At 50.0% G+C, this 24,436-nt stretch overlaps 1 protein-coding gene across 1 annotated transcript in view; it reads left to right on the top strand.

Moving 5' to 3' along the window:
- HHLA1 (HERV-H LTR-associating 1) overlaps positions 1–16,795 on the top strand; it is a 34,228-nt gene extending 17,433 nt beyond the window's left edge. Inside the window, exons 11-16 of the mRNA XM_043602248.1 lie at positions 1,073–1,312; positions 4,203–4,271; positions 4,603–4,677; positions 9,868–10,024; positions 14,655–14,737; positions 15,891–16,795. Coding sequence (XP_043458183.1) covers positions 1,073–1,312; positions 4,203–4,271; positions 4,603–4,677; positions 9,868–10,024; positions 14,655–14,737; positions 15,891–15,934 — 668 coding nt within the window. The 3' untranslated portion in view covers positions 15,935–16,795. The remainder of the gene's footprint in view (positions 1–1,072; positions 1,313–4,202; positions 4,272–4,602; positions 4,678–9,867; positions 10,025–14,654; positions 14,738–15,890) is intronic.
- Positions 16,796–24,436: the final 7,641 nt, after the last annotated feature.

Below are 24,436 nucleotides of genomic sequence, written 5' to 3'. Positions count from 1 at the left end.
AGACTGGCTGTTGAAAACGCAGCTCTATCAATGTTTCATTTCGTACTTGAGCTCGCAAACCAGGGAGGGAGACACAGGCATGTGAACCAAGAGTTACATCTAGCCTACAAAGAGCTATTGTCCTGGAGAGCCCAGTGAAGGGGCTTCTGGGAGGAGGTGAGAACTGATGGGAGTCAGGCAAGCAGGAAAACAAGAATGAGGAAAAGCAATCAACTTCACCGACCAGAAAGTCGTTAGTACCATAGCCAGTATCTTGACAATTACCCATAATTAGAAAGTTTCCCAGAATAATATTTTTTAAAAATGATGTGATGGCTAGTGGCAAGAAAAATCATAAAATACTTAGCTACAAGCCTAGCAGGAAAAGTGCTGGGTTTTATACAAGAAAAACCTATAAAACTTTAATGGGAGAAATACATGCATATTTAAATAAATGATGTGATATCATTTCTCGGCCTTTTGGCTAAGACCGAGTGAAATAAAGGAAGGGATATACCATGTTCTGGATGAGAAATCTAAATATTTTTTTAAAAATTTGTAATTTTTTAAAGGTGCCTTTATTTTTGAGAGAGAGAGAGACGGGGAGAGGGAGAGAGGCAGAGTGTGAGCGGGGGAGGGGCAGAGAGAGAGGGAGACAGAATCCAAAGCAGGCTCCAGGCTCTGAGCTGTCAGCACAGAGCCCGACGCGGGGCTCGAACCCACGAACTACAACTTCATGACGTGAGGTGAAGTCAGACGCTCAACCGACTGAGCCACCCAGGTGCCCCAAGATTTTATTTTTAAGCAATCTCTACATCCAATGTGGGGCTCGAACTCACAGCCCTGAGATTGAGTCACATGCTCTACTGACTGAGCCAGCCAGGTGCCCCTGGACGTGTCTTTCTTGTTGGTAATTAGGAAAATAAAGCTTACCGTGGTCCATTTATCCCAGGTCAGGGTAGAGCGTAAGTCCCTGGGTCATCTGTATTATGCATGCACATTACATTTGGTGACATTTCAACGTTTTGGTAATTTTATACCTGAATCAAAATGGTCAAGAATTGAAAGTCTTCTGTTACTGCCCCATGTGCAGCTACCAGGAGGGTGGCCCGGACTCCGTGGGTGACAACCAGCAGTCAGGCATGGACTTCCAACCTACCTGTGCCCTGGGCTCAGACCATGGGTGAGAAAGCACCCGGCGGGCCTCCCTGGGAAACATCGTCCTCCACACCCACATCTCCTGCAGAGGCCATGACCACGTGGAGCCTTTCTGGGCCACCTGCTGGGGCAGCGTCCACACAGGGCAGCTCATCCCAGGCCAGCCCAGCCTCAGGTAAGAGGGGATGTTCACTGAAGTTAGCATTGTCCGTTTTTGAAACATTTTCTAAATTTTTATTTGTTTTATATTTTCTTATGTTTATTTTTGAGAGAGAGAGAGAGTATGAGAGGGGGAGGGACAGAGACAGAGGGAGACACAGAATCGGAAGCAAGGCTCCAGGCCCCGAGCTGTCAGCACAGAGCCCGATGCGGGGCGCGAACTCGTGAACGGTGAGATCACGACCTGAGCCGAAGTCGGACGCTCCACCGACTGAGCCACCCAGGCGCCCCACATTCTCTAAATTTTTAAAATGTAATGCATGCACCGAAAAGTAATAAACCGTAAGTTAGCACCATAATTAATAATCGTAAGGTGAACTCTCTCTTCCTTCTCTTTACCCCAACCCTTTTCTTCCCATCTTGGATGAGTGAGCGAATGAATGAATGAATGAATGAAAACTCCTTCTTTATAGGAATCTCCCACATCGTCTCTCTTTTATGTGCCCACATTCCAATGTCTTCTTTTCCCTGGATTTCACTGTCCATGAAACGTGTGACCAGTAAAAGCAAACATTGTTCACTCCAGAGAATGCAACTGCCTTTTTGGTGGAGTACTATTATGTATTAATGTTATTACATTAATTACATATACAAGCTGTATATGCAATGTAACGTAGCATGTTCATTAATTATGTACACAAATATAATTGTATATACATTAATACATAATCATTTTTACTATCAGGAAAGCCTGAGTTCTAACAAAAGCAAGAGAAAAATTGTCAAACGTGATCCCAACTCTATATTTCTACGTGTATTTGTTTTTATGGGTGTGTAATAAATATACACAGAAAATAGAACATAGAACAAAATAAGACTGAAAAAACTTCACCACATATTAACCTTGACTATAACTGGGAAGTAGCTGTGATTTTAATTTTTTTTCACTCCACTGACATGAATTTCCTATATTTTCTACTCCTCTAACCAAATGCATAAGTTTTATTGTATTTGTTTTTGAAATCACATCCTCTGGAACCTGCAGCCCAAGGCCCTCCATCCACGCTCACCAGAGTCCCTACGTCGTAACAGTCATCGTTGGTATTTAGTGTCCATTAACTGGCCCTTCCTCCCTCTGGGCCACACTCTCCTCAAGGGCCTGAGTCTTTAATCTCTAGTTCTCAGGAAACACAGCAGGCACTCAGGAAAAGTGTGTCAAACTACCTACATTTCGTAAGAAAGGGCCTAAGTGCCAAGTCTCGACTTGAGGCTCGAAATCGCAATTGCGCAAACAGACGCGCAAACGCAATTTTGATAGCTGTAATCGGAGTAGCGCCTCACATGATTGCACAGGAAAACTAAAAGCTAACGCCTTTGGTTTGGGCTAGCTGGATGCCAGCATCCAGCACGGCCCGAGGCCATGCGCTCTGGTCTTTATTTCAGACACAGCCGGGCTGGGACCCTGATTCCACCGTTGCTGCTGTCTGTCCTTAGGCGGCTCTCTTGATCTCTCTGAGGCCTGGGTTTTTCATCTTCAAAACGGGGGAGGCGATACCTGCTTTCAGAGTGGCTGTGAGGATTGGATCGGGTGGCCCGGGTGAGGTGTTGATCTCAGCACACAGCCCCCTGGCACCACCCACTCAATGGCAGCTCCTACTAACTGGTCCCACGGCACCCACAGCGCAGCATGGCCGAAGCCCCCGGAGACGCGCTTCCCCAAGGGCAGTGGCAAACGGGACACCGCCAGAGCGGAGCATGCCTCTGCTCTCGCCCTGGGTCCCTTTCGTCTCTGATCGCCTGCGAGTCTGCGGTCCTTTCGTTCAACTGTAACCAGCGATCACAGACTAGTGAACTCTGTGTTGGGGTTGCGCCGAGAGCCGCTCGGTTTCTAGAACCGCACAGAAACACGCCCCGGTAGCAAGCATCAGTTGACGCCTTCCGGGTTCAGGGGCTTAGCTGATGAGTCGGAGCCCCGTAATTGAAGAGGAATCCAAAAAAGCTGTTGGCCCGCTTGGAGAAAATGGCAAGACTGCCCGTGGACCTGATCTGCTCGCTAACCACTGTACTTCTTGGGTCTCAGAGAAGATGTCACCCGTCCCCAGCCCCCATTCGCTGCTCAGGTGTGGGTCGGCCTCACCCCTGACCAGTCTCCCCCTCCCTCACCCCCTGCCAGGAGGCTGTGTTATCAGGTTGGCCGGGGGCCAGGATCTTGACCGCAAGGATCATGCCCCGAGGTGGCCCTTCACCAGGACTTTATGAGCATGATCAAGACAACTGTTGAGATGAGCCCATGCTTGAGGGTGAAGATGCGCTGAGCGTGCCCTGAGCCTGTGCCCGGACGCAGAGGAGCGAAAAGCACGTTCGCTTCGCCCAGGAGCAGCGGTGCTTGGACGCTGCCCGTGCCACGCCACTGCCGTCCCATCCACTTCTTCATTTCGTGCCAGGATCGGCGGCTTCCCCATGGCATCCACTGCCCGTTTCCTCCTCTACCCTGGGAGTGCCGCCATTGCAAGTTCTATCTCCTCCTCCTCCGGTCTGTATCCTTACTGCCCTGCCAGGTACCTGGCTTAATAACCCCCGCTGGTTGACTAGGGCAGGACCTGTGGCATAGGGCCTCTTCCCCCCATCGGGCACGCCGAGATCAAACACAGGCTCGGGGCGCCTGGGTGGGTCAGTCAGTTAAGCGTCCAGCTCTTCATCTCGGCTCAGGTCATGATCTCACGCCTCATGGGTTCGAGCCCAGCATGGGGCTCTGCACTGACAACACGGAGCCTGCTTGGGATTCTGTCTCCCTCTCTTTCTGCCCGCCCCCTTCTCTCTCTCTCTGTCTCTCTCAAAATAAATAAACTTTTGAAAAATTCCCAAAACAAAAACCACAAGCTTACCCCTCTCTCCTTTCCTCCCAGGAACCTTCACCCCTGGCACACAGACCCCGAATCCAACCAAGGCACCAGCTCCTAGATACCCACAAACAGGTAAGACCGTGCATCCGGGAAGAGAAACCCAACACCGTGTGGCTTTGGGGCAGGGGCTCAAGAGGACAGGATCACCTGCAGGCTGACTGACCTGGTCACTGTACTTTACTGGGTCTCCCGGGAAAAGGGGCAGGAGAACTGGTTGATAAGTCTTGCTGTCTTATGAAATGGTCCTGTGGTTTGCGTAAAGCACTCCCTCGTTCTAGGCCACAGTTTCCCTAGAGAACTTTCAAGAACTTTTCATCCTGAAGGTGCTATGATTCTTCGGTTGTGTGTATAACCCAAGGCCAGTTCACGCTGACTTTTGCGAGGCCACTCTCGCCCCCTGCAGGTGACGCCCCGTTGGCCTGGCCATTTGCCCCTGGAGAGGAACCAGCCCTGGCCCCGGGACCCCACCAGGTTTCTAGTACGTACCAGCAGCCCGCCGCTCTGTGGCTTTTGTTTGTTGGGAACGAGGTTGTGTCGTGCCACAAAAAGAGGTCTGTTTGATAAATTTAGGTTCAGGCCGCTGGGATTCAATCCTAGCTCTGCCATTTACTGCAGAGGGGGTCTCCTGCGCTCAGCTTCAGGAATTCAGCTCCCTCGACTGTGAAGTAGGAATAATAACAATCATTGCAGGCACTAAAACTGTCTTTATCCCTCCCGGGTTTTGGATTGAGTAAGATAATGTGTGGGGAAGAGATTTGGAACGACAGAGTTCCGCATAACTTCATCCAATCAACTTGTATCGAGTGAACGCCTATTGAGCTAGGGGCTGTGCGCTTAGCCAAACAGAGGCTGTTCCTTTAATGAGCCTGATGTCCACGGGGGCAGCAGAAGGGGTAAGGGGTAAAGGATGACTCGGAAACTCAACCTCCATTCCCCAGGTGCAATTTACTTGTGTTCCATTTTATTTTGTTATTATTTTTTATGTTTATTTTTTTTTTTTATTTTTGAGAGAGAGAGAGACAGAACGTGAGTGGGGGAGGGGCAGAGAGAGAGGGAGACACAGAATCCGAAGCAGGTTCCAGGCTCCGAGCCGTCAGCACAGAGCCCGATGCGGGGCTCGAACCCACGAACCGTGAGATCATGACCTGAGCCGAAGTCGGTCGCTCAACCGACTGAGCCATCCAGGCGCCCTGCTTTTTGTTCCATTTTAAAGGACACCTTGCCTTCCCCACCTCTGACACCTCGTTTTTATGGAATTCTCGAGGAGGCTTATGTCCAGGGCTTAATGGCTGGGTTTTCGAGATCCCTCACAGAGGCCCGGGGCTTCGGTGTCCGGGGATGCGTTGCATCTTTCCACTTTGGGATGCCTCACTCCCTTCCTTTCTGTTCTGTAGGACAGAAATTGATACAAAGTGAGTCTAGGACAGAAATTGATACAAAGTGAGTCCTTCAAAGCGGCTTTGAATCCTCAGGCCCCTCCTACTCCTGGACGCCTTTCTATACTAGTTTTCTGAATGTTCCTGGACTCTCCAGTCATATGTCAGTGAAGCATTATTAAATTCCTGGGGACGACACAGCCTCTTTTTTTCATACAGCAGAGATCTGCCTCCAACCCCCGCCCAACCTGCGGTGAATGGGCCTTTCAGACACAAAGCCATGATTATACTGCCGGCCCAAATTATAGCCATTTGCCCCCAGAGGTTCTAAAGAAACACATTATTGGAGCAGATAAGGGCAGTTGTCAGCCTGAGTTTCAGAAAACAAGTTAACTGTATTTAAAACTATCTGTATGTATATCTTTTTCTGTATCTATATCTACGTACATAGCTCTGTATATCATCTATCCATCTATCTCTGTGTTTCTATCTTTCTATCCAACCATCCATCTGATAAGCAATATAAGTATAAAATAAAAGGGTTTGAAGACTTCCAATAAATGATTGTTTCCATTCACACACACACACACACACACACACACAAATCATGCCGCAGGGTCTTTTGAGATTTACTCATTCACCCATTCAATGAATGTTTACTGAGCTCCTACTGTTTGCCAGGCACTGCGCTAAGCCTATTTTTACTTTTTCTTTTTGCAATAATTCCGCAAGGTAGGTAGTGTTATCTTCATGAGGCAATTTCGGTGATCACTACAGATAAAATGTGACTCTGTTTTGAGCCTAGATGTGTCTAATTCCAAAGCCTGTGCTCATCCCAACCTTCTAGGTTATCTCTCCCAAGATGCTCCATTTGTACAAAATAATCACAGTTTGAGGGAGAGATTGAGAAGTTTCTTTAGAGAAAAAGCGGTAAATGTTGTGTGCATGCAGAGAAGGAGAGATTAGCTCCATTTGGAGGAATTGTTGAAGAAGTTTTCACTGATTAAGAAAGAGGCATCTGGGGCGCCTGGGTGGTTCAGTCGGTTAAGCATCTGGACTCTTGATCTCGGCTCAGGTCATGGTCTCACGGTTCGTAAGTTCAAGCACCATATGGGGCTACATATGTTAAGTATGGAGCCTGCTTGGGATTCTCTTGCTGTCTCTCTGTCTCTGTCTCTGTCTCTGTCTCTCTCTCTCTCTCAGAATAAATAAATCTAAAAAATTAAAAAAAGAAAGAGGCATCTGCACAGGGCTGCCTCTAAATATGCATTCTACACAGAGGCACAGCTTATGCAAAGGCACTGGGGCAGGAAAGGACGATGTTTCCCAGGGGCTGAGAAATTCCCTGTGGCTGGAGTTCTGATGCTACAAGAAAGAATGATGAGGAGTGAGGGTGCAGAGGCTGGCAAGGGGGAGGTCCCCAGGGCCACGGAAGGAGCGTGGACCTCTCCTCGGACAAGTGGAAAGGACGTGGTCAGATTTGTGGTGCAGAAAGTTTTCTCTGGCTGCAGAGTGGAGACTAAAGAGGGGAGGGGAGGAGCAGGGATACTGGTGAGGAGACTTGTACTAACCACAGCCACAGATGATGGGGGCTGGAGCTAGGAGCTGGTTGTGTGCATAAGGAGACTCGAGTGGTGCTCAAGAGACAGACTCAAGAGGCTGTAATTATGGTAGAGTGATCACCAGGAGGTCACCAAACGTTATTCCCAAGTTTGAACGACTGAGTGGCGAAGTGCCATTTCCTGAGATGAAGAAGCCTGGGAGACGCCGGGAAGGGGAGAGGGGATGTGGATGTTGAGCCTCAGGAATGTTAAGGATGTTTAGACCCTAAAGTGTGGTGGTTACAAGCATAGGTTCCAGACTCAGGTCTTGCCAAGGTCACTATCTGCTGTAGAATGGATCAAACTGCTGAATCACTCAGACCCTCAGTGTCCTCTCCTATAAAATAGTACTTCTCATATCCACACTACATGCTTTCATGAGGATTCAATGAAATAATGTAGGTACAGAACTTAGGAAAGTACCTGATATATAGCAGGTGCTCAGTAAGTTAAAGCAAAAAGTCATAGCCTCTTTACAAAAATTGACAAATGCCCTGGAGGGTTTACTGTTCTAATTGATTCAGGGTAAAATTCAAAATACATTTCCTTCCTATATTTTTAATGAAATCGTTCTCGAACATTATAAGCCCTCTGTCCACTTTAATAAATACACAACCGATAGATGAATGAATGAAGAAGATGCTGTATGCATATACAATAGAATAGCACTCAGCCATAAAAAGAATGAAATCTCGCCCTTTGCAACAATGCGGATGAGCTAGAGAGTGTAATGCTAAATGAAATTAAGTCAAAGAAAGACAAATACCATATGATTTCACTCATATATGGAATTTAGGAATCAAAACAAAAAAACAAAGGGAAAAAAAACAAAGAGAGAGAAGGAGAGAGAAACCAAGAAACAGACTCTTAACTATAGAGAACAAACAGATGATTACCAGAGGGGAAGTCGGGGGAGGGGGGTGGGATACATAGGTGATGGGGATTAAGAGTACACCCGTCTTCTTTTTTAGTATTTATTTATTTTTGAGAGAGACAGACAGACAGAGTGTGAGGGGGAGAGGGACAGAGAGAGAGAGGGAGACACAGACTCCGAAGCAGGCTCCAGTCTCTGAGCTGTGAGCACAGAGCCCGTTGCGGGGCTCGAACTCACGAACTGTGAGATCATGACCTGAGCTGAAGTTGGACGCCCAACCGACCGAGCCACCCAGGTGCCCCAAGAGTACATTTATCTTGATGAACACGGAATAATATACGGAATTGTTGAATTACTATATTGTATACCTGCAACTAATATAACACGGTTAACGACACTGGAATTAAAAATAAAAATAAATATATACATATATTTATAAAACTGCTAAATTTTAATTTTCAAAAAGGTAAAAACATGACTCACAAAAATAAGAAATGAACACATGTCAGAAATATTATTCAACCATTAATTAATGAATTAAGATTTGTTCAATAGAGTTTGAGGAACAGGGATCTTTATAATCAATCCTAGAAATTTGGAAAAAAATTTGCTAATTGATATCCTACAGCAATAAATTCTTTTTTTTTTTTTTACTGGACAAAAATCAATTGCACCTTTACCACATAAAATGCATTTACATTGCTATCAGTTAACCTCTTCAGAGTGGTAAAAACCTACTCAATAAATCAGTCAAAGGCACACACTCTTATATAACCAGATAATCCCCACAGAGTCTGCTGGACAATACCCAGAACTTATTTCCAGGTTCTAGATCCTTTTTCTTGATAGCAGCTAGTGATTCTTTGTTGGAAGATTATTATCCATATCCTAGTATAATCTTCGAATCACTAGAAGGTGAGCTCTGTAAGAGGAAGCCTCTTTTCCTTTCTTATTCAGTGTTGTATCTCTTGTGTCTATTCTGCCCGACATGCAGGGAATGTTCAATACATTTTTAGTAAATCAATAATAATCGCCACCGTCTATTGTTTATTCCACGCCAGGAACTTTGCAACATGCTTCGTACAAATCTTTTTCTCATTTAATCCTCCCGGTTATCATCTGGTAACGTATACCCATGCATGTGTACACAGTCATGCCCACATACCCATGCCGAACACATATACCCATGCCTGCACACGCTCACGCGCACTCACATGCACGCACACACACACGCACCCCATACCCACTGCTCCATCAAATTATTCTCCACTTCCCTATGAAGTTCCCAGCAAACCATCCCCTTGCCTGATATGAGTCACCATATCCTCGACCCCTCACGCTGGAAATGCCTCCACCTGATCCATTGCTGTTTAATGCTTTAGATCCTTTTTTTCCATTATGTTTCTTTATCTTTGAGAGGCAGAGAAAGACAGAGCACGAGTGGGAGAGGGGCAGAGTGAGAGGGAGACACAGAATCCGAAGCAGGCTCCGGGCTGAGCTGTCAGCCCAGAGCCCGACGCAGGGCTCGAACTCACGGAGTGTGAGATCACGACCTGTGCCGAAGTCGGAAGCTCAACCGACTGAGCCACCCAGGCGTCCCTAGATCCTTTTTCAATATTTGCTCTCAGTGAAACCTTCCCCACCTGTCTCGTGCATTCTCACGGCGGCTCTTCCGGGCACTGAGGAAGCAAGCCTGTCTCACCTGTCCCTCTCAGAGCCACCTGAGCTCCGGGGAGACTCTACTTACTAAAGCACAGGGAGAAGATGCTTTTGCTCAAACCTTGTTGATGTCAGCGGTCTGGGGTTGCATCTTCCAGGGTGTCCTCAGCTGCTGGTCGAAGAGGGGGCCGTCACAGCCGCTCCCCTCCCCTTGGCCATCCGGAAGCTCAACCCTTGCCTGATGGAGCTGTGCCGCTTTTTCCAGCAATGCCTCTGCATGAGCCAGAAGAGAGACCCCAGGATGGAGGCCATGAGGTAACCTGGGCCAGTTGCCACCTTCCAGAGTCAGTAGTTAGAGGCTGCTTATGCCGTGTGGATGCTCTGCCGGCCACCAGGTGACCCGGCAGAGAGAGGTGGCAGGGGTACGTCAAGGAATCGACTCTCCAGTGAGTCTTCTACTAGACCATCACTTCCTTGCGAGCCAGCATGGAACCTCCTTCATTTCTGGGTCCCCAGGACCACGAGTGCAGCCGAGGTGAGTCGAGTCGAGCTGAGCCGAGCTCCGTCACACCCGGTGCAATGATCTCACAGGACTTCGTGGGGTCCTGGAGTCCCCGGGGGCCTCAGCCTGGTGAGATCTGCCAGAAGAGAATAGTCAGAGGGTATGCCCGTCTACATTCCAGATCTTTCTAAATCCCTGACACTCATTTGCTGGCCAAACGTGAAGACTGTAAAAAGAAATTTAGAAGGCAGACACGGTTTCATGTTAGAAGTTCTGGGCGTGGGCAGTTTCCCGCCCTTGAGAGTGCAGACGTCCTACCCTTTCTTCTGGAGTTTCTTATTGGTTGTAAAATCCAGAACCAAACAAACGTGGCTGAATACTTCTGCTCCGGTGGCCCGGGGCCAATCCCTCCGGTCTTTAATGTCACTTTCAGAGTCCGCTCATGACCCTTCAGCTTTTTAAATCTCCATCACCCACTGGCTCTGAACCCTGTGCAGGTTTGCAGCCTCTTTTCATTGTGTCCTTGTCTTGAGTCCCTCAATCGGTGTGGATGTTTCCTCCACCCAGAGAGGGAGGTGAGCAAGGTCCATAGACCCGAGGGTGTTAGCAAGCAACACGGAGGCATTGCAGCCATGCTTTCTTACAGGATCAGACCACGGCTAGAACTTTTTTCTACCAGCTTTTCAAATCAACAACACGAGTTGAGTCTCTAGGAATTATCTCTTAGGCTGAGCCACAGGAATTGAGCGATGAATCAGAAACAGACCCACAGGGGCGCCTGGGCGGCTCAGTTGGTTAAGCGTCCGACTTTGGCTCAGGTCATGGTCTTGTGGTTCGTGAGTTTGAGTCCCATATCAAACCCCACATCAGGCTCCATGCTGACAGCTCGGAGCCTGCTTGGGACTCTCTCTCTGTCCTTCTCCCTCTCTCTCAAAATAAATAAATAAACTTAAAAGAAGAAGAAATAGACCCAGAAACTGAGGGGCTCATAGATGAGAGAAAGAAGTGGTCATAAACACAAATCAAAATATAACATAGTAGGGATGCCTGGTTGGCTGAGTCAGTCAAGCATCCGACTTTGGCTCAGGTCATGATCTCACAGTCGGTGAGTTCGAGCCCCATGTCGGGCTCTGTGCTGACAGCTCAGAGCCTGGAACCTGCTTCAGATTCTGGGTCTCCCTCGCTCTCTGTTCCTCCCCCACTCGCACTCTGTCCCTGTCACTCTCTCTCAAAAAATAAAAACAAACATTTAAAAAAATATATATAACACAGTAAGGGACAGAACCAAGGTATACATGAGGCAGAACCTATTCATCGTATCCCCTTGGAGAAAAATCACATTAAAAAACTATCTATATAGCAAACACTGGGTGCAAGGATAAATGAGGAAGGCAGTAGTTGCCAGAGAGGAGTTTTAAGTCGAAACTTAGAGAAATGAAGCATCTATGAACCTGAGCTTATCCTTTCCTTTCCCTGTATTTTAACTTAATAGTAAATTGTTCTATAGTCTCCTCCTAAACCCTGAGTACAGGCTACGAATGACAGAGTGGGAGGCTGGCTTTACTCAGTGTGTTTGTTTGTTGAATCACACAGCCCCTGTGATCAAAAAATCATGCTCGAGTGGGGAAGTCGGCCATGCAAAGAGAAATTGCAAAACTATGAGAAAGGCCATAGCAGATCCCCAGTATGCGCTGTGGGCCCCAGGGTAACTAAGGACTAGAGCTGGATGGAGAAATCAACAGAAGCTTCTGGGGCAGGAAATGGGAGGGGACGCTCCAGGCAAAGAGCAGGTGCAAAGATAGCACGGGCAGCCTGGAACATTGTAGGTCCACCGAGATATGCAACGTGGCCCGCAGCAAGGGTGACCGGCCACTGTCCCCGGCATAGGTCCCTTTCCAGAAGGACTTTGCTCTCTCAGGCTCCTGGTAAGCTCGTGCAAACAAGTTTTCACTCTTCCCGTAGCTTCAGCTACTGCTCTGAGCTGGGCATTTCTTCCTTCATTCACAACACACTGAACCCAATCCCCAGGGTACTTTGATGTCCTCTCTGTTCTGGAAGCTTTCTTTTTTTTTTTTTTTTTTTTATGTTTGTTTATTTTGAGAGGTGGGGGGAGGGGCAGAGAGAGAAGGAGACCCAGAATCCGAAGCAGGCTTCAGGTTCTGAGCTGTCAGCACAGAGCCGGACGCGGGGCTCGAACTCACGGAGCATGAGCTCATGACCTGAGCCGAAGTCAGACGCTTAACCAACTGAGCCACCCAGGCGCCCCTGTTTTGGAAGCTTTCTAAGCAACTTGCGGCTGTTAGAAGAAAATCTGGCCACACCTGCACACTGTCAAGCTAACTGGGGGTAGGGGGGGGGTGAGGAGGGATTGGGGCCACAGAGCTGGGCCCTCAAAGCTAGTAGGTAGCTTCGTGTCCATATGGAGGGGCAGGGTTAAAACCAAACAGACCTGGGTTTAAATTTAGGCATAAACATAATTTTAATGAATGCATATTTCTTTAATTTTCAATGATATAACCATTCCTCTATTATAGCTTTTTTTTTTGCTATTATACATAGTGATAATTTATAATTTTGTATATAAAGCTTTTTCTCAACTGGCAATTTCTTGGAGTAAGTTGTTAAAATAGTTGAATCTATTCACATTTAGCAAACTTATACAGCACATGGTGCCAGGCACTATTCCAAAAACTTCGCAAGTATTGATTCATTTAATCCTCATTATCCAGTAAAGTAGATATTTATCAGAATTATTCTCATCTTAGAAAGGAAGAAACTGAGGCATGTTAATTTAAGTCACCTCAGTTTACACAGTTGGTAAGTGGAGAAGCCAGGATTTAAATCCAGATATTTGGATCCCCAAGGTCAGTATTTTTAAAGGGACCTTACATTAAAAAGAATTAATATTCTTAAAGCTTTTGGTGCCTATTGCCAAACTGCTTTCCAACCGAGAATGGCGTACGATTTCACCAGCACTGATGCGATCATTTAAATTGTTTAATTTATGGATCAGAAATGGTATCTGATTGTTTTAAAACTGTTGTTTGATTACTAGTAAGTTTGAAGGCGTTTGGAGGGTTTTCCCACTTCTATGAGTTACGAGTTCTTACTCTGTCATTTTTCACTCTCGTTTCTCTTTCTCTAGACTCGTCATGATGTTTTATTCTTCTTATCTCTTGACATTCGGTGTTTTGCATGAGCTTTTTACATAATAAATTCAATATATGGTTAAAAAAAATTTTAGGCGCTGCCACTTAGAAGCTATGGAGGCTAGTCATTTAGCCTCTCTGAGCCTCAGTGCCTCCTTCCGCAAAGTGGGGATAGCCCCGTTAGAACCGCGCTGTGCTCTGGTACCAAGCGGATCACCGGGGTACAAATCCAGCCCTGTCTCTTGAGAGCAGCGCGTCCTCAGGCAAATCAGTTCATCCCGTGCCCCAGTTCCCTCCCTGTCTCGGTGTCCTGTAAACTGAGGGTGATGGAGCCCGGGGAGTCTTTGCAGCCGGCTTTCCTGGAGCAGTTAGTTGTTCCCCAGAGTCTGCTGGACTCACAGAATGGTGCCGATGGGAGGGAAAGTAGAAGCTGGTCGGCCGCACCCCCTTCAGCATCCCACGAGGAGCTGCTCGGGCGGCAAAGACCCGGGGTCCCGGGGTGAGCCGGCGGCACAGAGAGCTCTTCTCCCTAGGCATGTGCCCAGCGCTCTTTCCCCGAAGCCCTGAGAAGAGATCCCTGCAGGCCCGGCCCAGGGCGGGATATTACTTCGCAAGTACTCGCTGCCTGGTTAACAGGAACAGCCCTGCGCTCTTGCCCCAACTCGCCCCCCAAATACATAAACGAACACCATCGTTTGCTGAGCGCCTGTGGCGAGCCCGGCCCTGCTCAGGAACTGGGCAAGTGTCACCTCGCTTAATCCTCGAGGTAACCGGTGAGCGTGGGCGCTATGGTTTCCTCTTGTGTGTAGATGGAAACACGGAGGCCCACGGAATTGAATACTCAGCCTGAAGCCACACGTCCTAGTAAGGGAAGATGCCAGGACTAAAAATACAGCCTTTTCACTCCGAAGTCTAAGCGTTATCCCCTGCTCAGGCTCATCCTCTGCCCCCCGCCCCACACACCCTATAAAGATAGAGAGGGCCTCCTTGCTGTGAATAATTGGCCCCATGACTTTTTTTTAATTTATTTTTTGAGGGGGGTGGGAAGGGAGCAGAGGGGGGACAGAGAGAGAGAGAGAGAGAGAGAGAGAGAATCCCAAGCAGGCTCCACACTCAGTGCAGAGCCCAAAGTGGGGCTCAATCTCACAATCGGGAGATCAGGACCTGAGCCGAAATCAAGAGTCAGACGCTCAACTACTGAGCCACCCAGGCGCCCGTGACTTTGTAAATTATGCTTGTCTTCCGTTAGCCACAAGGGATGACGCTTGCTTTCCACTCTGATTGGAATCTTTAGGTACTGTCTTGAATACTATTCCTGGTTTCTGAAGAATGCAACCTACATCTGTCAGAGGGTGAAAAGGGTGCCCCACTCACACAGTAAGTAGACGCTTGACCTTGGTGCTGGGCAATAAATGCCTTCTCTCGAGGAGCTCTAGAATTCAGTGATTGTCCCGTCTTCGTTAGGGACCAAAAAGAGCGGGTGCAGCTCAGGCGGTCGTCGTCAATTCTAGACAGAAAGAGTGGAGGATATTTCTGATTCCTGCTCACCTAACAGTTGGATGTTTGCAATTAGGTATAGGGGAAGAAAAAACAAAGCGGGAGTCAGCCCAGCCAAGCACTATGGCTTTCTGTGTGATCTCGGGCAAGTTTCTCATCCTCCCTGACTCCCATGTAAGCTACACATACAAATGGACGAAGAAAGATCAAACAAAAGAGACCCCATGTGAACGCTCAAATTCCTGACCAAAATGAGTAGGAAGAATCCAAGAATAAGGCAGCATGAGGTGCTACAGGTAGGGCGTATGACGCCCCTCTCCTGGTCTTAGATGGTAGCAAAGCCCCCGTTGACTCCCGGAGAGGCCAGACTCGAGCTTTTTTCCCCTCCCACCCCTGCAGACAAAAGTGGCTGATCTGGCTTATCTGGTCCCCATCTACCTGGACTATCAAGTCAAAGGACTCTGGCCTCCTAAAAGTCGTGGAGCCACATGGGACTTGCATTGCCTTTATTCTGCAGCACAAGAGCCAAGATTCGGGGTGGAGGTGGGGTGGGGTGGGGGTGGGGGGCTCAGCAGTCCAAATCCCTTCGCCCGGGGGTGGGCAGGGGGAGCAGGAAATCTTGGTCGCTCCTTATAGTCGAATAGCTCTTCTTTCGCTCTTGCCGCATGAAAATCTCCACACGAACGACATATTCCATCTAGGGAACAACATGTTACTGAGTTTAGAGTAGCTTTTTGCAAACTGGGGACGCGAGGTGGCTACAGCTGGGTAACCCAAAGCCATCACCGGGCGGAGAGTGGAGACCGGAGAGCTGTCCCCTTCTCGACTTCGCTGCCAACCGGCAGGGCGTCTGGCCCACGTCCTTCCTCTCTGACACAGACTCCTGAGTCCCCGCCCACTGCCCTGTCACACCCTTGCCCCCCCCATCCCCCCCCCAGGAGCCTGGGCCATCGCTGTGGGACCGGAGTTTATGCCTCTGTAGCGTTTCCTTCTTTCTCAGTACCTTGAATTCCCTCTTCTTCTTCTCTTCCAGCCTTAAAACAAAAATGCCTCCAGAATATCTGCCAGTCCGTGTGAGGCCTTGAAAAGATGATGGGACCTAATGATAAACTGGACGCCATCCCTTCACCCTGGCCCCTGGCCCAAGTTGGCTGGATGTGAAAAATTCACCAGGCTCCAGCTAGATCATCAATTAACTGAAAGAGGTTCTTGGGGGGAAGCAGCAATTCTTTCTCTCCTGTGAACCCTGCGAAGGGGGAAGGCCAAGTGTTAGAGCTGCCCTGAAACCTAAATCCACGGTCAAGAATCCCCCGTGATGCTTAGGGCGATCCTGAGACGGGAGAGATGGGTTGAGGGGTATCACAGCAGCCGGAACAAATGAGTCCAGGCACTGAGACTCTGACGCAGTACCCAGAGTGACTTACACTTGGGATTTTAGGAAGACGACACGATAAATAAGGAAAGGGGAACCCATACCCTGGAGAGAGTCACATAGGATTTCTCTGCACCACGAACCCACGCTTGGTTATATACAAGTAATCAGACTCGTTGACCATGGGATCCCGATAAATCTCCATGCCCCTAAAGAGCAGGTGATGAGAACCTTCCCCCGGAGGAAGTGTGGCTTTTCTGTTGTTGATGTCTTGTGTCGATTTCTCGTCTGTGGGTCCCGCTGTATTTGGGGGTCTCGGGTTCCGTGACTCACTAATAGGGCTCCCAGAGCCAGAACAGCTTTTATGCTCACATTTCCTTCTTATTACAGCGAAAGCCTAGAGATTAAAGTCAGCAAAGGTAAGAGGTGCAGGGGGCAGGGCCCGGGAGAGGCCAGACATCAGTTTCCCGTTGCCCTCTCCGGCGAAGTTGCATGGGCAGCACTTAATCCTTCCAGGATTGCCATGTGACAACACGTATGGAGTATCATCAACCAGAAAAGCTCACCCGAGCCATGGAGTCCAGGGCTTTAATTGGGGATCAGCCTAGAGGCATGAAGTTACTCTGTCTTCAGGCGCTCCACAGGTCAAGCCGACACGCCGTGACCCAAGGCCCCTGCTATAAGTTGTATCGTTAGCTTGGAGCATCTGGCATGACCCAAAGCTCCAGGTCTACGGACACTCTTGTCAGGCGAGGGTTCAGAGGTTAACCCCCAGGAGCTTTTCTTTGGAAGATGCAGGGTTCAATGCCGTAGCCCTGCTGAGTCAACCCTTTCCCAGGCACCCACGGGCTAAGGTGTCCCTGTATCGGTTCGAGTCCCTTTTCATTTCTCCCCAGGCCGCAGTAGCTGCAAACACCCCTGTGAATGCCAAGTCCCCATGCAGAGCATTACTGAGCAGACTTGCTCTTTCCAATGGCCCGTGTGGACCCCGTGCTCCCTCACTGCTGTGCCCGGAGCTCCCGTCTTCCGTGTTAACATGCGGCCCGGGCATTGGTGTCCCACCCTCTCTGACCCATGCCTGCCCTTTGGTGAGAAAAGTCACTCCATTCACAGTCCAAGTAGAAACGATTTCCCCCCATCGGTAGACACTTGAGTGCCCTTGCCCTGACTACCTGTGGACAACAAGGCTCTCAGAAAGGTAGAACTTGAACTTCGGGAAGAGACTTCCCTCCTCTCATCACGCGCAGAAAAGATTTCGTTTTAACCTCTGGAACACTTGGAGGGCCCTCAAAGTTATGCAAATGCCAAGCTCATGAACTACCCCTGCCATCACGACTCTGGGGGCCTGCAAAGGGCCCTCTCGTTTGCAAAGCTGAGGAGGACACGGGAAATCTCCTAGGCCAAAGGAACCATACCTGGATAGGAACCAAAAAATGAGCACGATTCATCAGGTGGGGAGTGACCTGACCAGACCTTCTCGAATGGATAAAGTTGATATTACTAATCAAGGATCTGTGGCCAAGAAAGGCTCCCAGAGTTTCCCCCAAAGAGTAATTTATCATCAGGGAAGGTGGGACTAAAGACTTGGTCCCAACACCCTGGCTATTTGTCTGTGGGGGAAACCGGAGGGTGCCCAGCCATCCCACATCTTGGGGATTATGACTGAGCATGACTATCGTGTAAAGTTTGTTTAGGGGCGCCTGGGTGGCTCAGTCAGTTGAGCGTCCGACTTCGGCTCAGGTCGTGAGCTCACAGTTCGTGAGTTCGAGCCCCACGTCGGTCTCTGTGCTGGCAGCTCGGAGCCTGGAGCCTGCTTCGGATTCTGTGTCTCGCTCTCTCTCTGCCCCTCCCCTGCTCACACTCTGTCTCTCTCTGTCTCAAAAATAAACAAAACATTAAGAAAACATTTAAAGTTTATTTATTTTGAGAAGGAGAGAGAGCACGCAAGCAGGGGTGAGGCAGAGAAAGAGAGAGAGACAGAGAGACAGAGACAGAGAGACAGAGAGAGAGAGAGAGAGAATCCCAAGCAGGCTCCGCACTAACAGCAGGGCTCGAACGCACGAACCGTGAGATCACGATCTGAGCCAAAATCAAGAGTCGGCCACTTAACGGACTGAGCCCCCCAGATGCCCCACAAGCATGACTAACTTAGAAAAGCCCACATGTGGAGGACCTCTAAGGCCCGTGCAGGGATCTGAACTTGAAGTAAAGACAAAGGCTCAGAGGACCACACAGGACCAATTTTCTAGAGTCACCCCATCTGCCACAACAGCGGCAATGACAGAAGGAAAACAGGACCCAAGAGCAACTGAACAGAGCTGAGTCCAGAGTCCACGGTCTCCTAGAGGTTAAGGGGAGGTTTGACCCTCCCCCGAGCTAAGTCCTGATTTGGGGGATGCTTAGCAGTCCCTGCTGTCGTGACCATCCTGAGCGTAGGATTCGCCGGGGTCCGCTGCCGTGGTGCTGTTGTGAAAACGACAGGGGCAAAAATCCCATGAAAACACGTACGGCCCATAACGGCGCTCCATAAGTGCTCGTTTTCCAAGGCAGGGTTCTCCCCACGAAATGCAGGCGGGAGCCGCATCCGAGCAGCGACGGGTCACTGTCCCGCCGCTAGGGAGGAGGCAGGGCTGGTACCCGATCGTAGCGTGTCTGACTATCAAGCCCCATCTCACCCCACCCCACAGCTGGGGCAGGAAACCCCTTAAGGAAAGAGGCATCAAATTCCCGGGCCTTGAGGCCAGGAACATATAAGAAGAATCCCCCAGAGATCCTCTTGCTGGGGAATTCACTAGACCAGACAAAGCCTGCCCTTCTTTGTCAGGAGGGCCCATGTGACTTTCATCAGCCTTTCATCCCCCAGAGTCCCCCTGATGACCCCGAGACACAATCCCTGGGCCCCCAGGCCTTGGAGGTGAGGTAGGGGTGTGGAACAGGGCAGCTATTGTTCTCTGATTACAGCCTGGTTCTCCTCTGGGGCTCAAGACGGGGCCCTTAATATGGAGCCTCACCTGCTCCAGGGCATAGAGTTATGATGTCCCCCTCCCCCTCAGAGGCCTCCCACCTGCCAACCTGCCGAAAAGCTGTCCTCTCCCCGTGAGGAGTGGGGGGAGGAGGGATCACGTGACTAAGGGTCTTCCCTTAGGGTATAAAGGACTCGGTCTCCATCTTGTTCAAAGTCGAGCATCGTTCATCCAGCTGCTTCTAAGTGGGACCTTCGAGGTACGCACCCCCTTTCCCCTGAGGGGTAGGGAGCCGAAGAGGGCGGGAGGGAGGGAAGGTGGAGGGAGGGAGAGAGAAGGATGACAGGTTGGAGGGGGGGGAGAAATGGAGGGCAGAAGAGAGGGAGGGTGGGGGGTGCTCTCAAGGGGTGTCTGAGACCTGGATGCTACGCCAGGACGTCGCTGGGAATCGGTCACCCTGAGCCCTTGTGCGTGCGAAAAGATGCAACGTCAGAGGCACAGCACCTGCTGCATGTCCCTGGGGACACTGCATCCCATCAGCGAGGGGCGTACAAACCTGTGTGCGCCCATGTCTCTCCCCAGGGCACCTGGTGTGGAGAGGGGCCAGACTTACTGAGCACTTGGCCTACACCAGGCACGGCGCCCCGTCTAACCCTCAAGATACCCGGATGAAGAACCCCCTTATGGGCATTTTAGCGCCCAGGGAAACGAGTTCCAAGCAGCATCAGTGCCTGGCTCAGGACGCTCAACATATAAAAGGCCGAGCCCACCCCAGGCCTGGCCAGCTAGACAGGTCTTGCTCTTAGACACTTCCCACAGTGCCTTGGAGTCGGTCATCGGGAGCCAGGGCCCGAGGCAAGGCCAGGGGAGCCTCCATTTCCCCAAGGACAGTGAGTGTTTACCGTCGGCCCCGGAGGCCTCCTTGGGTAAATGAGGAAGAGGCAGCTCTTCCTGAAGGTGGACACAGCCCCACACCGGAGGCACGTGGCTCGCCCCACAGAAGGCTGCTGACTTCCGCAGTGGCCCCGTGCTCGCCCACCTGCAGACCCCGAGGTGCACGCCCCGCATCCGGGTCTCGCTCCCCATGGCTGAGGGCTGAGCGCGTGCTGTCCCCTCCGGCTGGCACCCAGGTTCCCCTTGCTTGGCTCTCGGCTCGGGATTGCCAACTACAGTGTCACACTGCACCCTAGCCAGTGGCTGGCCACTCCGAGGGGCCTCCCAAGCGGGTGCTCCCCAAAGTCACGACAGTCCTACCGCGAATGATCGCGAGCCCGCTTGTTTGTTGGGGGTTCCGCGATCAGGATGGCACTGTCGGGCGGGTAACATACGTGGAGCAGAGACCTCGGACTGGCTGGCCTCAGACCGAATATTGTGTCTGGTGGTGGCACCCCCTGCAGTGGTGCCTCCTGGTAAAGGGGGCTGTGGCCTCACCGGACGTCTCTGAGCCTCAGGTCCCCGCACGGCAAGTGAGGCGTGGGGCGCCTGGCTGGCTCCGTCGGTTGAGGTTCTGAGGTTGGCTCAAGTCATGATCTAGTGCTTCGTGAGTTCGAGCCCCATCGGCAGGGAACCTGCTCTGCATCCTCTGTCCCTCCCTCTCTCTCTCTCTCTCTGCCACTCCCCTACTCACGCTCTCTCTCTCAAAAATAAGTAAAACATTTAAAAGAAAAAAAAGAAAGGAAGTGAGGCGTGTGCTAGTCAAATCTCTATATGCCAGTCTAAGGCGCACGCGTGGTGGGGCCCATGACACAAAGAATGACCCGGTAATGGAAGGTAGTGTTTAAAGGAATAAGGTCCACAGGGCGCCTGGCTGGCTCAGTCTGAGCATGTGACTCTGGATCTCAGGGTCATGAGTTCAAGTCCCCCATTAGGTGTGGAGCCTTCTTAAAACAATCCATAAATAAATAAAGGGATTAAGGTCCTAAAGTTTATTTATTTTTTTTTTCAACTTTTTTTTTTTTTTTTGGGACAGAGAGAGACAGAGCATGAACGGGGGAGGGGCAGAGAGAGAGGGAGACACAGAATCGGAAACAGGCTCCAGGCTCTGAGCTGTTAGCACAGAGCCCGACGCGGGGCTCGAACTCCCAGACCGCGAGATCGTGACCTGGCTGAAGTCGGACGCTTAACCGACTGCGCCACCCAGGCGCCCCTATAATACAGTATTTTTTTAAAAAATTTTTTGTAAACATTTATTTATTTTTGGGACAGAGAGAGACAGAGCATGAACGGGGGAGGGGCAGAGAGAGAGGGAGACACAGAATCGGAAACAGGCTCCAGGCTCTGAGCCATCTGCCCAGAGCCCGACGCGGGGCTCGAGCTCACGAACCGCGAGATCGTGACCTGGCTGAAGTCGGGCGCTTAACCGACTGCGCCACCCAGGCGCCCCCATTTATTTATTTTTGAGGTGTGTGCGTGGGGGGTGGGGGGAGGATGAACAATCGGAGGAGGGACAGAGAGAGAGAGGGAGACACAGAATCCGAAGCAGGTTCCAGGCTCTGAGCGGTCAGCACAGAGCCCGACGCGGGGCTCGAACTCACGGACCGCGAGATCGTGACCTGGCTGAAGTCGGACGCTTAACCGACTGCGCCACCCAGGCGCCCCAAGGTCCTAAAGTTTATAACTTACTTTGCTTCTAATTGCGGCAAAATACACACAACCTAAAATTTACCATTGTAACTATTTTTAAGCGTGGAGTTCAGTAGCATTACGTACATTTACGCTGCTGTGAGACCCTCACCACCACCCCTCTCCAGAACTTCCTCATCTTCCCCAACTGAAACTCCGTGCCCGTTACGCAACGACTCCCTTTCCCCCCACTCCCGACTTTAAAAAAGACACATTAGAGCTGAGTCAAGATTTTGTCTGTAATAAGGTCACTTCTGCTCCTTTCCCTTCTAGTAGTTACATGCTTGAGAATCCAGTAGAGGTCTCTGTAATTCCAATGAGGATCACCCTCAGCCTGTCTCCTCTGAGCTGCGGGACAACCCAGGGGAATCGCCTCCCGGAAGTGAGTGTCCCAGGAGAAAAAGGACAGCAGGCGCTACACGAAACTGACCACCTGCTTCATTTCACCAGACAGGGGGCGGGGCTTCCACTCAAACAGGGCAGAGGGGCCTTTATCGTAACAGCTGCTGTTTACTGAGTCTTTCCTGTGTGACAGACACAGTGGCTGCAATTACTAATGTTTTCCAGCCACTTCTCTCCGTCAGGCACTGTTGTCACTGCCCTGCGTGGATCAGCTCATTCAGCCCTCACAATAGCCTCATAAGTGGCACTGTTATTATCATGAGCCCTTCCCAGCTCATGGGAAGTGGGACATTGTGACCATGAGTTGCCGGTCTCAGGGGCTCAATGATCTCATCTGTAAAGAGAGTTTGGACGAGATGAATCCAGTGCCTTCTCCAAGCTCCGACTGTCGCAGGATTCTCGCACAGAGGGTCGTGACACCGAGGCTTTTTTTTCCCCCAGGAAACGGTTCAGTTGGGTTTGTACCCGAAGAACTGAGCCCAGAACGCCACCTGGAGTCGTTTTTTTTAATGTGTTTTCTGCTTCTTTGTCCCCCATATATGGTAACACGCAAACATGCAGTCTGATTAAATGGTCTCATGTTACAAGGTCATGAAGGATGTTGTCACATATAGCCAGGTTGCCTTGAGGCTTTTTTTTCCCTTTCTTTAGGGAGGGGACCCCACTGCAAGACCTCCTAGCATGCCCTCCTTGTGGTGGCAATGATACCAAATGTACCAGGTGATGACATCAGCCTCAGTCTTGTGGGTATGACTTCAGTGGGTATGACCTTCTAGAATGCCTTCAGCTGTTCACCCACAGAGTTTCCAGGGTGGCCACTTTCCATCTGGAGACATCCCAGGCCTCACCCTGAAGTTTCAGTCTGGTTTCTTGGCCTTGACAAGGAGCCACTCAGACCCAAATCTCCGCAGAACGATCAGAGAGCTGGTCTAACCTGTAACGTTAACCTGCTGTAGGAATTTATGTGGCTACAAAAGGTTAAAGCAGAGCATTCTGTCCATCAGATAATAACCAGAGTCTTAGAAGATGCTTGAGCTCAGTGGGAATCTCCAAGAACTCACGTTCTGCCCTCCGCAGTCATTCAACAAACATTTATTCTATAGCTACTAGAGGCTATGCTAGGCCCTGGGGAAGGTCCACAGAGTAACGATCTCAGGACCTACAAATGTGTTCTCCTTTGGGACAAGGTAGAGTGGCCCACTGTGGCCCTGGGTCCATTTGCAGGGCCACCAGGACATGGGACAGCCTTTGTCTCTGGGAGGACAAACTGTAGAAAGCGCTCTTTCCTCCAGGTTGATGCAGCCCGGCAGAGGGCAAACCTGGGAGTTGAACACTGGATGCATTTCAGCCCCTATGTGCCCCTCAGTGCAACACCTTTGCCCAGTGCGCAACATGTACAACCCCATCCAGCAGCCATGTGGGTGCCCCTGGGGTAGCACGATCACACTGTGCTATCATTCATACTCTGTTCTACGCACAAGTCAACCATCCATCTGACATTCTTGAAGGAGTTATGTTCCCAGGGAGTTAAAATTATTCTAAAATCCCTCTGGTCTTTAATGTTTTTTCCTTCCCCATTAAATACATGGTTGACCTGTTTGCACTAAGTGCCTACTGAAGGTAAATATTTGTTGACTTGCTCAGATCACGGGGCGCTATGATTGAAATGCGGTCAGTTCTTGGACTCTGCCCCCTTGCCACGACCCCCATGGCAGTCCCTGAGGCATGGTCTCTTGAACGCTAGGACAGCAACCAGGCATTCAAATCGCTCAGAAGCCATGGGGAAGGAAGAAATAGTCCCTCAGGAAAGCACTGTTTGTTGGCAGGCAGCGCCACCTTGTGGTTGCCAAATTTATTCCTTTGTCAAGCATTGGTAAGGTTCAAAGTCAGACTACTGAAGGTATATACTCAGAATGCCCCAGTAGCCCAATATATGGGTTATTTACAGCTCTGTCTACAAAAGTCAAACTATAGCCCTTGTTCACCTGCCTCCCTTCCCTATTATTCTGTGAACAACTCACAGATAAGGAGAGGTTTTCGCTCACTTTGCATTCTGGGATCCTTGCGATGTGCCTGCCGCAGCACAATAATGGACCATGGGGAAAATGAATAAATGACACCAGATCTGTGGCCTCAAGGAGCCCGGGTTCAGATTCCATTTTAAAGATGGATGAACTGAATCTCAGGGAGGGAAAGTGATCTGCTGACTGTCATTAGTTG

Source organism: Prionailurus bengalensis, chromosome F2 (assembly GCF_016509475.1).
Source record: "Prionailurus bengalensis isolate Pbe53 chromosome F2, Fcat_Pben_1.1_paternal_pri, whole genome shotgun sequence".
In the NCBI taxonomy this organism is placed as follows: Eukaryota; Metazoa; Chordata; class Mammalia; order Carnivora; family Felidae; genus Prionailurus; species Prionailurus bengalensis.
This window is presented reverse-complemented; position numbering and strand designations above follow the sequence as displayed.